Source organism: Cetorhinus maximus, chromosome 22, assembly GCF_964194155.1.
Source record: "Cetorhinus maximus chromosome 22, sCetMax3.hap1.1, whole genome shotgun sequence".
Taxonomy (NCBI): domain Eukaryota; kingdom Metazoa; phylum Chordata; class Chondrichthyes; order Lamniformes; family Cetorhinidae; genus Cetorhinus; species Cetorhinus maximus.
The window spans coordinates 40,179,960-40,194,254 of NC_135900.1; the positions used below are offsets into that span (position 1 = coordinate 40,179,960).

Consider the following 14,295-nt stretch of genomic DNA (forward strand, 5'->3'; position numbering starts at 1 on the left):
TAAGTTTTTTTCGAGGGGGGGGTGTAATTCTTGCTCTGAAATAGTTGGGAAAAGGAATTCGGTAAAATTTTTAAAAGCTTTTCTTTGTTCAGAATAAAACAAGTTGAACTGGTTTGTCGGTATTCGTAGGATGCATTTGTTTATTGATTTCAAAAAAGAGAGAGACTTGGAGAGAAAGAGAGAGAGCGTGGAATTTTGAAACAATTGAAAGAGTGAATTAAAGTACTGAGCACAATGTTCAGAAATCTGACAAAGTTGTGGGAAAAAAATATATCACAAGAAACCAAAAAAAATGTCTAAAGGGAGAGATTCAGGTTTTTTTTGTTGAAAATAAACCAGTTCAAACTCTAGCGACCACATATGGCAACATCTTTGTTCTGCTCATTTTTAGAAAGGAGGGGGGGGGGGACTGGTGAAGACATCACTAGTCTATAAAAGGGCTCTTGTCCCACGCTCTTTCAAAGCAGCAAGAATAGTACATAGGTTGACCAGGTGATGGTGGGAAACTGTGTGAGGGTGGATGTGTTTGGACCCCTGTACAAAGAACCCCGTAGCATAGTGGACAAGGCTAGCCCTATGGTGTATGTGATACAGTTGTCCAAGCGGGTAAAATGGTTCCGCATTAACCAGATGAAGTTAGCAACATCCCAAACCAAGGCACCTCACCGACAGGAAACTGTTATGTGCACGGTGGATCAAATCATGCCAATAGCGGGGATTGTGAGGGGCCCCCTAAAATTTCACAACGGGGGGTGATGATGATAATAACGGTGGTGATGGTGTAAATATGCAAGTGAAAACCCACTACCACCTGTGAGATCTCTCTGCAGGTAAGATGAATAAGATAGGGAGGATCTGGAGGAATTAGCCCTCTAGAGCTATCACCAGAGAGAGGAGCAGGATGGTAGAAGGAAAAGCAGTAGTAAGCTGGTCTGGTAGCCCCAGAGGGAGGAGCAGGGAAGTACAAAGAAAATCAGCAAGGAAGCTCAATTATTGCTGAAAAAAGTCATTTTGCCAAAGCTTTTCGTCTTGCACTCATCAGGACAATCGAAAGAATACCAATGTCAGCGGAAGCAACAACTTTATACTCTATGAGAAGGCAATGCTGATTGGTTGACAAATGGACTCTGATTGGTAGAGGTGTTGCTATGGAAAATGCACCAGATAATGGTGGTTGACAGTTAACTGCCAAGCATTGTTTGAAATTGAAACCAGGCAGTTGAACCTGAGGATTGAACCAGCGATTGAACCAGCTATTCCACCAGATGGTGGAATTTGAATTCAATAAAAATCTGGAATCAAAAGTCTAATGATGGCCATTGTCGATTGTTATAAAAACCCATCTGGTTCACTAATATACTTTAGGGAAAGAAATCTGCCGTCCTCACCTGGTTTGGCCTACATGTGACTCCAGATCCTCAGTAACGTGGCTGACTCTTAAATGCTCTCTGAAATGACCTAGCAAGCCACTCAGATAAAGGTAAAATACTGCAGATGCTGGAAATCTGAAACAAAAACAAAAAATGCTGGAAAAACTCAGCAGGTCTGACAGTATCTGTGGAGAGAAAGACAGAGTTAACGTTTTGAGTCCGTATGACTCTACTTCAGAGCTAACGGGAAGTAGAAATGTGGTGAAATATAGCAAGCCACTCAGTTGTATCAAACTGCTAAAAAGTCAATAAAAAGGACTACTCAGCATCAACCTAGGCACCGGAAATGACAACTGTAAACCCAGTCCTGTTGACCCTGCAAAGTCCTCCTTACTGACATCTGTGGGCTTGAGCCAAAATTGGGAGAGCTGTCTCACAGACTAGTCAAGCAATGGCCTGACACAGTCATACTCACAGAATCATACCTTGCAGATCATATTCCAGACACCATCAACATCATCTGTGGGTATGTCCTGTTCCGCCGGCAGGGTAGACCCAGCAGAGATGGCGGCACAGTGGTATACACTTGGGAGGGAGTTGCCCTGGGAGTCACCCTGGGAGTCTTCAACATCGAATCACGGACCCCAAGAAGTCTAATGGCATCAGGTCAATCATGGGCAATGAAACCTCCTGCTGATTACCACGTAAGCAGCTGATGAATCAGTGCTCCTCCATGTTGAACACCATTTGGAGGAAGCACTGAGGGTGGCAGAATGTACTCTGGGTGGGAACTTCAATGTTCATCATCAAGAGTGGCTCAGTAGCACCACCACAGACTGAGGTGGCTGAGTTCTAAAGGACATAGCTGCTAGACTGGGTCTGCAGCAGATAGTGGGGGAACAATATACTTGACCTCATCCTCACCAAACTGCCTGCCGCAGATGCATTTTCCATGACAGTATCGGTAGGAGTAAGCACTGCACAATCCTTGTGGAGACAAAGTCCCGCCTTCACATTGAGGGTACCCTCCATCGTGTTGTGTGGTACCACCACCGTGCTAAATGGGATAAATTTCAAACAAATCTTGTAACTCAAGGCTGGGCATCCATGAGGTGCTGTGGGCCGTCGACAGCAGCAGAATTGTACTCAAACACAATCTGTAACCTCATGGCTCGGCATATCCCCCAATCCACCATTACCACCAAGCCAGGGGATCAACTCTGGTTCAATGAGTGCAGGAGGGCATACCAGGAGCAGCACCATGCATACCTAACAATGAAGTGTCAACCTGGTGAAGCTATAACACAGGACTACTTGCATGCCAAACAGCATAAGCAGCAAATGATAGACAGAGCTAAGCGATTCCACAACAAATGGATCAAATCTAAACTCTGCAGTCCTGCCACATCCAGTCATGAATGGTGGTGGACAATTAAACGACTCACTGGAGGAGGAGGCTCCACAAATATCCCGAACTCTCAATGATGGAGAGCATCAGTGCAAACGATAAGGCTGAAGTATTTGCAATAATCTTCAGCCAGAAGTGCCGAGTGGATGATCCATCGCAACCTCCTCTGGACGCCCCTTGCATCACAGATGCCAGTCTTCAGCCAATTCGATTCACTTCACGTGGTATATTCAGTGGCTGAAGATACTGGATACTGCAAAGGCTTTGGGCTCTGGTAATATTCCGGCAATAGTACTGAAGACTTGTACTCCAGAACTTGCCATACCCCTAGCCAAGCTGTTCCAGTACAGCTACAATATTGGCATCTACCCGACAATGTGAAAAATTGCCCAGGTGTATCTTGTACACAAAAAGCAGGACAAATCCAACCCAGCCAACTAACTGCCCCAGAAGTCTACTCTCTATCATCAGTAAAGTGATGGAAGGGGTCATCAACAGTGCTAACACGCGGCACTTGCTAAGCAATAACCTGCTCAATGACGGTCAGCTTGGGTTCCTCCAGGGTCACTCAGCTTCTGACCTCATTACAGCTTCGGTTCAAACATGGACAAAAGAGCTGAACTCCAGAGGTGAGGTGAGAGGGACTGCCCTTGACATCAAGGCAGCATTCGACCAAGTGTGGCATCAAGGAGCACTAGTAAAACTGCAGTCAATGGGAATGGGGGGAAAAGTCTCCGCTCATTGGAGTCATACCTAGTATAAAGGAAGATGGCTGTGGTTGTTGAAGGTCAATCATCTCAGCTCCAGGACATCACTGCAGGAGTCGCTCAGGGTAGAGTGTTAGGCTCAACCATCTTCAGCTGCTTAGTCAATGACCTTCCTTCCATAAGGTCAGAAGTGTGATGTTTGTTGATGATTGCACAATGTCCAGCACCATTCGTGATTCCTCAGATGCTGAAGCAGTCCAAGTCCAAATGCAGCAAGACCTGGACAATATTCAGGATTGGGCTGACAAGGGGCAAGTAACATTCGTGCCACACAAGTGCCAGGCAATGATCATCTCCAACAAGAGAGAATCTAACCATTGGCCCTTGACATTCAATGGCATTACCATCACTGAATCCCCCACCATCAACATCCTGGGGGTTACCATTGACCAGAAACTGAACTGGAGCATCCATATAAATACTGTGGCAAAAGTCAGGAGTGTGATGGGATAATTCCACTTGCCTGGTTGAGTGCAGCTCCAACAACACTCAAGAAGTTTGACACCATCAAGGACAAAGCAGCCCACTTGATTGGCATCCCTTCCACAGACATTCACTCCCTCCACCACCAATGAACAGTGGCAGCAGTGTGTATCATCTACAAGATGCACTGCAGAAACTCACTAAGGCTCCTTAGGCAGCACCTTCCAAATCAATGACTGCAACCTTCTAGAAGGTAAGGGCAGCAGACACATGGGAACACCATCACCTGGAAATTCCCCCCCAAGCCACTCACCATCCTGACTTGGAAATATATCGCCGTTCCCTCACTGTCGCTGGGTCCAAATCTTGGAACTCCCTTCCTCACAACACTGTGGGTGTACCTACACCACATGGTGCAGTGGTTCAAGAAGGCAGCTCACTACCGCCTTCTCAAGGGCAATCAGGGGTGGGCAATAAATGCTGGCCTAGTCAGCAACACCCACATCCCATAAATCAATTTTTAAAAATCCCGGTAACACTGCCTAGGAAGCTCCAGGCCTTACCCCTACCACAAACAGTAATGCAATTGCCCAGACAAACTCCAGGCCCAGAGAGCTGACTGGTTGTTATTCCCACACAAATGGTACTATATCACGATATGCATCATGAGGTAGTGCTGGAGATGATTAATTTAGCAGATATGGGACCCTCATGGTGTAAGTATAACACCCAAGCTTTGCAGAATCGAATGCTGCATCAAGTCTTGAGGGAATTCTGGGAACAAACCTGCACAGCAATTCATGAGGATGAACGCACTAGTCTGTGTAAGGATTCCGGGAATCAAAAAAAATCTCACTCTCATGGGCGGGTACTATGTGGTTCGATTAATCATGTTGCGACTATATTTAACACTGGGACATCAATCATAAATAGTTTTTCTTTATTCATTCATGGGATGTGGGCTTTGCTGGCTGGACCACCCTTTATTGCCCAACCCTAGCTGCCTTTGAGAAGGTGGTGGTGAGCTGCCTTCTTGAACCGCTGCAGTCCATGTGGTGTAGGGATACTCACAGTGCTGTTAGGATTAGATTTAGCTAATTTAGACAAAGCAGTAAATAGGGTTAGAAGTAGGTTAAGGAAAATATTAATGGGATGAATGATGTGGGACAGAACGAATTAGATGAAGATTGAATATAATCGTTCATTTGCAAGATGTGATGGGGGATTTGGAAAAGCATGCCCACCGCATGAATGACATTATAAGAGAGGATAAAAATGCTTCTGTGGAGGCTACTGAAAATGATGTTTGCACAATGTATGGTTTCTGGCTGGTGGAAGAGGCCTGAGAGAACCTCCAGAGTATTGTGGAAGGAGGTTGCCCCCCGGATTACTGATAAACATCTTAGGGCTGTATCACCTTACCAACTGACCACTGATGTCTGTACAATCAGAGGACTCATGCAGGTATACCCGGTGAAACATGAGTGCCATCTGGCGAACAGTACCATGGGCTCGCTAGGGTAGGTTTTGTCTTATCCTGTCCTAAAGGAAGGGGAGAAGCCTAATCATCTTTATAGAGTTGAAAACAGAGGATCGTGGCCATGTGTCACATTATGACCAATACCCTCGGCCCATGGCACGAGTAGATGGTAGCCCTGGATTTGTCTGGGTGTGCTTGGAAAGGGCAAACTTTTGTTTGCTCATATGATGTAACTGAAAATACAGCATCAACCTGCGGGGGTTCACTTGGGATCATGAAGGGCCCAACTCCACGGTTATGGTGACTCGGGGAAAAAGTTCCTGACACATGCAGCATATTAATGAAAGGGAGAATATTGTGTTACTGGGACACACTGGGAATATCAGTACGAGGATGTGATCTCTTTTAGCCAGGATGGAACGTTTTGTTTCACCCCAGCTTGACCTGTTAATACTAGGTGTGTGGGTATTGTTGAACGTTTGTGCTCATGGACAGGTGAATATTACCAAAGCGACGCAACAAGGTGAATGGATTAGGTTCATAAGTGTAGTAATGTTCGGAGGCAAAATTACGCACTTAAGGGTGGATGCTGTAAGGCATTTTGAGATCTCCTATATTTCTGTAATGCTGTAAGGCGTTTTTAATATTCCTTGTATTTGTTTGTAAGCAAAATGTAACTGAGTTGTAGTGTGGGCCAGTGTGTGGAGCTCACTGGGTTGTAGGAGTAAGGAGGTCATTGAGATAAAAGGACAAGAACTCTGACCAAAAGACATCATCACTAGGGCTCTTATTAGACTTCTTGAAAATAAAGACAGTTCAACTGAACAGACACACACATGCGTCAGGACAGGTCATTAAGGTGGTGACCCAGACATTCTGTCGACAACAACTCTCAGAGACAATGGCCTCTCCCAATATGTATAAATGGCTTTCTTCATGCCTCATCAAAATGGAGATTGCTGGTATGGACCTGGAGACACCCCCCCTAATGACAGCAGGAAATGACCACATGCAGGTGGTCTCGCATCGGCATGGCGGGATTGGTAAGGTACTGACATCCACTTGGATGACCGAATTCGAGGTATTACTTCATATGTCAAGGGACCAGGGTTAGAAAGGGGTATAAGGCTATAGCCAGGGAAGCATGACTTGGTCAGTCACAGGAAGTCATACGGAAGAATTTGTTCAGTGGACCGACCACCCAGGAATGAGTTCCGGCATGCAGGGCTTACTAACCAACTGGTGTTGTAAGTATATACTATTGCTTATTAGGTTAATAAAGGTTTTCCACATAAAGTGGAAATTGTACCCATAGTTTGTTTCATGTCATTGATACTTAGTACAGGGTCCAGGCCTTAGAGGAAAGTGAGACCCCCTGGTTAAGAGTTTTGCAACCTTGGTTCATAAATCACAGGATCCTGTAATTTATTAGCATAGATCCACCTTTGAAATGTTGTCAATGCTCAACTCTTATTTATATTTTGTAACGTAAATCCTTATAGCAATTATAATTCTTTTATTTTTATGACATGGAAATTCATCCACGGAAATAGGTCTTTCAGCCCAATTAGTCATTGTTTGTTTGTCCTCCACACAAACATTCCTAATCTCACACTAATCTCATATCCCTTCACCCCATATCCAATCTATTTTTAAATGTTGACAGGGCCTTTGCTTGACTGTAGCAGCCCATGAAAGCCTACAATAGGTCTTGGATATCAAAACTGGGGCTGACAAATGGCAGGTAACATTCACATCATGCAAGTTCCAGGTAATGACCATCACAAATAAGAGAAACCCCATGCATCTTCTCTTGATCTTAATGGCACCACTAGCATGAAATCCTTCACCATCAACATTCTAGGAGTCATTATTGACTGGAAGTTAAACCAAGCTAACCACAGCAACACTGTTACAAGACTAAGCAAGAGGGCTGGGTACCCTTGGACAAGTAGCTCATCTACTGACCCATAAAAGTCTTTCCATCATCTTCAAATCAAGAGCATGACAGAATACTCCAAACTCACCTGAGTGGGCACAGCCACAGAAGCACTTAAGAATAACATCCGGGACAGGACAGTTTACAGCTACATGTACAATTTACAGATGCATTACAAAAGCTCACAGTTGCTCTCATCAAGTAACTTCTACCACCAAGAAAAACAAAAGCAGCAATGTTGTGGGAACATCATTACTGCCAAGAGACACACAAACCTAAACTTAGATACACAACCTTCATCATCACTGGGCAAGAATCCTGGAATTCCCCACCTAACACCATTACGGAAGCACCATCACCACAAGGATCAGCTATTCAAGGAGAAGGTCCACCATCACCTCAGGGCAATGAAGGATGAGCAATAAAGGCAGCCTTGCCCACAGTGCCCACTTCTTAAGAACAAAGTTTAAAATTCAGTAACCCCTGTTACACAAGCTCATAGCTCTCTCTAAAATCAAAAAATCCTGATTTCTGACATGGATATCATCATTTAGTTTTATATCTGTGTCCCATTGTTCCAGACCCCCTCAATGATTGGAAACATACAAGTAATCAACAAAAATAAACACATTCAATACGATGGCAAATTATGGAATAATTGTACCATCATTCACATTTGCAGGGAATAGAAGTTCTGAATTTGAATATCTTTAGTAAAGCGGAACATTTTAGTAATATTATCGCACAGATTTTAGGCAAAGAAGATACAAGTTCAATCTACTCTTAAGCATTATATTTCGTAGCCCTCAATATGGAAGCCCACACCATAAACAAATGGGACAGAGTACCCATATGATGTTCTGAATTAACAGCTACTCCCTCCTTGTGAAACATGGAGATTTATTTACCTGACTGTAGAAATAAATGTATCATCTGTCTACTTGCAATGGGGAAAGAAAACAATTATCTTCCAGGAGCCCATTAAAATATTAACTTCACAATCTGCAAGAGAGATATCTTACAAACTTTGTTCCAAATCATCTCAGTGGAGATGTGTACTCCAGCCTCAACCTCTGCAATGGCATAATCTGGCTCACTGCGGGCAAAACCAAAAGGCAACTGTTATCAATAAAAATGTCTGAAGCAATTACATTTGCTTAAGGAGTGGACAAAGATTTATTTTGGAAAATAAAAAGGTAAAGAAGAGAAACCAATATTGAGATTAGATGGGCACTTGTGATGTCTTCGTGGTCATAGATGTAATGAATGAAAGCAAATGATATTTAACTGTAGTTAGATAATACCTACAGGCCAAGTACTAAAAAAGCTGAATGGAAACTAAGTATTACCTTTGAGCAGAGGTTGGAAAGTAGGAATTTCATGCAGCTTAATAACATCTGGATCATTCCACGTGGTTCGAGCAGGTTGCTGCGTTCCTGTCGCAACAACGACGATGTCATCCATCTTAGCTCTTTGCTTCGCTGGAGAATTTGTTGCTGAAGAAGAAAGAAAAAGGGACACAAAAACTAACATAGATTTTGATCTATAAAAGGTACATACACAAGTAGCCAATGAGAATTAATATGGCAGCATACTCAACAAATATCTTATTATGAAGCCACAAGCTCAATGGTCATTGAAGCTACAGCCTGCTCATGGCAGAGAGGTGACTGCAATAAGAGGAAAAGGGAAAAGTGAAGAGCAGAAAGATAGGCAATATAAAAGAGAAAAAAAAAGTAAAAGGGAAACAAAAACATAAGTAAGGAGAAAGAAACAAAATGAATCCTAAAAGAAAAATAAATGGACAGAGAGAAGTGAAAGTGGAAAAATAGAAACATATTTTGTTTTCTTTATTGTTTCATGGGATGTGGGTGTCACTGACAAGGTCAGCATCTGTTGCCCATCCCTAATTGTTGAGTGGCTTGCTAGGTCATTTCAGAGGGCATTTAAGAGTCAACCACATTGCTGTGCGTCCGGAGTCACATGTAGGCCAGACCAGGTAAGGGCGACAGATTTGCTTCCCTAAAGGACACTAGCGAACCAAATGGGTTTTTACAACAAACGACGACAGTTTGGGAGCACCATGACTGAGACTAGCTTTCAATTCCAAATGTTTATTAATTAATTAATTGAATTCAAACTCCATTAGCTTCCTTGCTGTCTCCAAGGCCTCTAGATTACTAGTCCAGTGATATTACCACTACGCCACCATCTCTTAAGTGAATAAGCAGAAAGAAACAGTGAATGGAAAGAAAGGAGAGAGACAGGACACTAAAGAAACAGATTTGGAAAGAATAGCACGCGTGGAAAAGAGAAAGAAATGGAATAGGAGAGACAGGAAAACAGGAAGAAACAAAAATAAAACAGAAAAAATATAGCAAAACCAAGATTGTTATCACAAAATACAACTGACTTTTTCATGACTTCTGTACGTATTCATATTGGTAAGCATTTTTTTTTTTAAACTGAAGTGGTGGGATAACTGGGGAAAACAAAGCAAATTTGACATTTACTACATGAGGTCCATACTAGCATATATTTGAATTGGTGCAAATATAATACAAATTCCTGTAAGAACAAAAAATGCTGTAAAAACCCAGCAGGTCTGGCAGGGTCTGTGGAGAGAGAAACAGAGGAACTGCTGAGTTTTTATAGCATTTTTTGTTTTTATTTCAGATTTCCAGCAACCGCAGTATTTTGCTTTCAAACAAATTCCTATGGTACATTTCACTTCTGTTAGCAATGGAATCCAAAAGCAAAAGCTTGTCCCATATGCTGCTTCCCAAAAGTCACATTTTTAGTCAATTTACCAATAATCTTACCTCCAAACATAAATCACATCACTTAACATAAACGACCTATTTAATCCCTTCAGTGGAGAAATGAAAAGCCCTGCCGTTAACAGAATTGGCTATTGGGCAGCACTAAGGCTACAAACGTAGTTATGTAGCACATTTTGATTATTGTATTCATCGAGTTGGTCATTAAAGAACTCAAAAGTTTGTACCATTCCAGTCCTTCTTACAACAGTAATTGATTCAGAGCAGCAGTGAAAATTTGAGGGCAATTTCATTAAGGATTCCCTAGATAATGTTTCTACAAAACCTTTGAAGAAAGTGGAAATCCAGCATTTGTGATAGTTCTAATTCTTCTATTTAGTCGCCAGAAAATGTTTCAAATCTCTGACCAATTTTGAGCTACTCATCAGCATCTGATTTAGTGTAGCTGGCTATTTATAATTCAGCTTTTGTCCTTGTGTAATTCCTGCTCATCTCCCGAATTTAACACACACCCAAGGTGGATCCTTTCAAAGACTGTTAACTGCTTGTCTTGGTTTAGATTGCAATGAGTCTCTAGCTTTAGAGCTAAAGGCAGTAACACCCAGAAATAGACACCAGCACCGGGGAATCTGTGAGAATCTAAACCAAAACACACCTTAAAAATAGTTTATGCTATTCCCTCTATCCAAGGTCTGGAGCAGTTTGAGTGCAGGGGAAGCGCTGAAGTGGCACAGCAGTTGATCAATCAGCTGTGGAGTACCTGACATGGCGATCTATTTGGTATAGAGCTCAAATTGGGGCCTATCTACATGAATTATTGTAAGCTGATTCTAATGTACTAACAATTCAGAGTACCTTTACTAAAACTATATTACAATTGGTACAAAAATTTTACCTTTATGCATGCGTATCTATCTATAATACTGCAGAAGTTGAACTCTAGCTTTCTTTAATGCTAGCCCAATACTGCTGCTCGACAGGGCACAAGAAATCACTTGGGTGAAACTGAAATGAATGTCAATGATGTCCCAGCGCTTACAGTTACTTACCCGAGACGTGACATTCTGGTTGTTTATTCTCGTAAGTGCTCTGTTCAGCTCCCATGGTATTGAAATGTGGTTCCAGAATACCTCAACCCTGTACAAACCAAACAGAATTACAACAAGATCTTCTATTTGTACAGCACCTTTAACATAATAAAACGGCTCTCAAGTTATTTCTCAGGAGCATAAGACAAAAAATGACACTGAGCCACATAAGTAGATAGTAGGTCAGGTGACCAAAAGCTTAGTCAAAACGTTTTAAGGAGTGCCATCGACTGAACTTTTTCTGCACTCTCTCCCCTTCCCCACACACTTCCCTCACCACAAAGAAAACGAGTTCATATACACACCCAAAAAGAAAAATGTTTCTAATTAATCAAAGATGCGGTGAAAACTTTTAAACATTTTTAACCATAGTTATTTCGGTGAGACAGTGGTGTAGTGGCAATGTCACTAGACTAGCAATCCAGATGCCCAAGCTAATGCTCTGGGAATACGGGTTCAAATCCCAACATGGCAGCTGGTGTAATTCAAATTCAATTAATAAAATCTGGATTAAAAAGCTAGTCTCAGTAATGGTGAAAGTAATGGTTTCAGACCATGAAACCATTGTTGATTGTTGTAAAAATCCATCTGGTTCACTAATGCCTTTTAGGAAAGGAAATCTGCCATCCTCATCTGACTCCAAACCCACAGCAATGTGGTTGACTCTTAAATGTCCTCTGAAATGACCTAGCAAGCCACTCAGTTGTATCAAACTACTACAAAGTCTAAAAAAAAGGAATGAAACCGGACTGATCAAAAGGCATTGACATAGGCACCGGAAACGACAATGGCAAATCCGGCCCTGTTGACCCTGCAAAGTCCTCCTTATTAACATCTGGGGGCTTGTGCCAAAATTGGGAGAGCTCTCACAGACTAGTCAAGCAACGCTCTGACATTGTCTGTAAGGTTTGATTCAGTGGGTATGACTATGTCCCAGAAACCATTATCACCGTCCCTAGGTTTGTCCTGTCCCACCGGCAGGACAAAGCCAGCAGAGGTGGCGGCACAGTGGTATGCAGTTGGGAGAGAGCTGCCCTGAGAGTCCTTAACATCGACTCCAGACACCATGAAGTCTCATGTAGTCAGGTCAAACATGGGCAAGGAAACCTCCTGCTAATTACTACCACCGTGCTAAGTGGGATATATTTCGAACAGGCCCAACACTAAGCTGGCCAGCCATGGGGCACTGTGGGCCATCAGCAGCAACAGAATTACATTCAGCCACAATCTAACTTCATGGCCCAGCATATCCCCTGCTCCACCATTACCATCATGCCAGGGGATTAACCCTGGTTCAAAGAAGAGTGCTGGAGGGCCAGGAGCAGCACCAAGCATACCTAAAAATGAGGTGTCAACCTGGTGAAGCTCTAACACAGGAATACTTGCATGCCATGGACAAAGCTAAATAATCCCCACAACCAATGGATTAGACCTAAACTCCACAGTCCTGCCACATCCAGTCATGAATGGTAGTGGACAATTAAACAACTAGCTGGAAGATGAAGTTCCACAAATATCTCCATCCTCAATGTTGGGGGGAAGCCCAGCACGTCAGAGCGAAAGACAAGGCTGAAACATTTGCAACCACCTTCAGCCAGAAGTGCTGAGTGGATGATCCATCTCAGCCTCCTGCTGAGCTCCTCAGCATCAAAGATACCAGTCTACAGCCAACTCAATTCACTCCACATGATATCAAGAAACAGCAGAAGGCAGTGGATACTGCAAGGGTTATGGGCCCTGACAACATTCTGGAAATAGTAATGAAGATTTGTGCTACAGAGCTAGCTGCATGCCTAGCCAAGCTGTTCCAGTATAGCTACAAACTTGCATCTAGCTGGCAATGTGGATAATTCCACAGGTATGTCCTGTCCACAAAAAGCAGGATCTAACAGATCCAACCCAGCCAATTACCACCCCAGTCTGCTCTCAATCATTAGCAAAGTGATGGAAGGTGTTATCAAGCAGCACTTACTCAGCAATAAACTGTTCACTGACATTCATTTTGGGTTCTGCCAGGGCCACTCAGCTCCTGGTTTCGTTACAGCCTTGATCCAAACAGAGCTGAAACAAAAAGAGCTGAACTCGAGGCGAGGTGAGGGTGACTGTCCTTGAAATCAAGGCAGCATTTGACTGAGTGTGACATCAAGGAGCCATAATAAAACTGACGTCAATGGGAAACGGGGAAAACTCTCCACTGGTTAGAGTCATCCCTAGCACAAAGGAAGGTGGCTATGGTTGTTGGAGATCAAATGGCTCAGTTGATAAACACCATGTAGGAGTTCCTCAGGGTAGAGACCTAGGCCTAACCATCTTCAGCTGCTTCATCAATCACCGTGCATCCATCATAAGGTCGGGCGTGGGTGGTGTTCGCTGATTATTGCACAATGTTCAGCACCATTTGCAACTCCTCAGATACCATATGCAATAAGATCTGGACAATATTCAGGCTTGGACTGATAAGTGGCAAATAAGATTTGTTCCACACAAGTGCTAGGCAATGACCATCTCCAACAAGAGCGAATCCAACCATCTCCCCTTGACATTCAATGGCACTTCCATTGCTGAATCCCCTACTATCAACATCCTGGGGTTTACCATTGACCAGAAACTGAACTGACCAGCCTTATGAATACTGTGGCTACAAGGGAAGGTCAGAGGCTGGGAATTCTGCAGACAACAATTCACTTCCTGAATCCCCAAAGTCTGCACAACATCTACAAGGCACAAGTTAGGAGATTGATGGAATACTCTCCATTTGCCTGGATGAGTGCAGCTCCTACAATGCTTAAGAAGCTCGACACCGTCCAGGACAATGTAGTCCGTTTGATTGACACCCCATCTGCCACCTTCAACTTCACACTCCCCACACTGATGCACAGTGGCAGCAGTGTATAACTTCTACAAGATGCACTTCAGAAATTCACCAAGGCTCCTTCGACAGCACCTTCCAAACCCGCAACTTCTGCCACCTAGAAGGTCAAGGGCAACAGATACATGGGAATATCACTACCTGCAAGTTCCCTCTAAGTCACGCACCATC

The 14,295-nt window shown here is 43.2% G+C and overlaps 1 protein-coding gene across 1 annotated transcript in view; it reads right to left on the bottom strand.

Moving 5' to 3' along the window:
* The window catches only part of borcs5 (BLOC-1 related complex subunit 5), a 95,251-nt gene that overhangs the window by 73,263 nt on the left and 7,693 nt on the right, over window positions 1-14,295 (bottom strand). The window contains exons 2-3 of the mRNA XM_078568144.1: window positions 11,217-11,304; window positions 8,737-8,883 (exon numbers count right to left, since the gene is read on the bottom strand). Of these exons, the coding sequence (XP_078424270.1) occupies window positions 8,737-8,883; window positions 11,217-11,271 (202 nt within the window). The 5' untranslated portion in view covers window positions 11,272-11,304. The remainder of the gene's footprint in view (window positions 1-8,736; window positions 8,884-11,216; window positions 11,305-14,295) is intronic.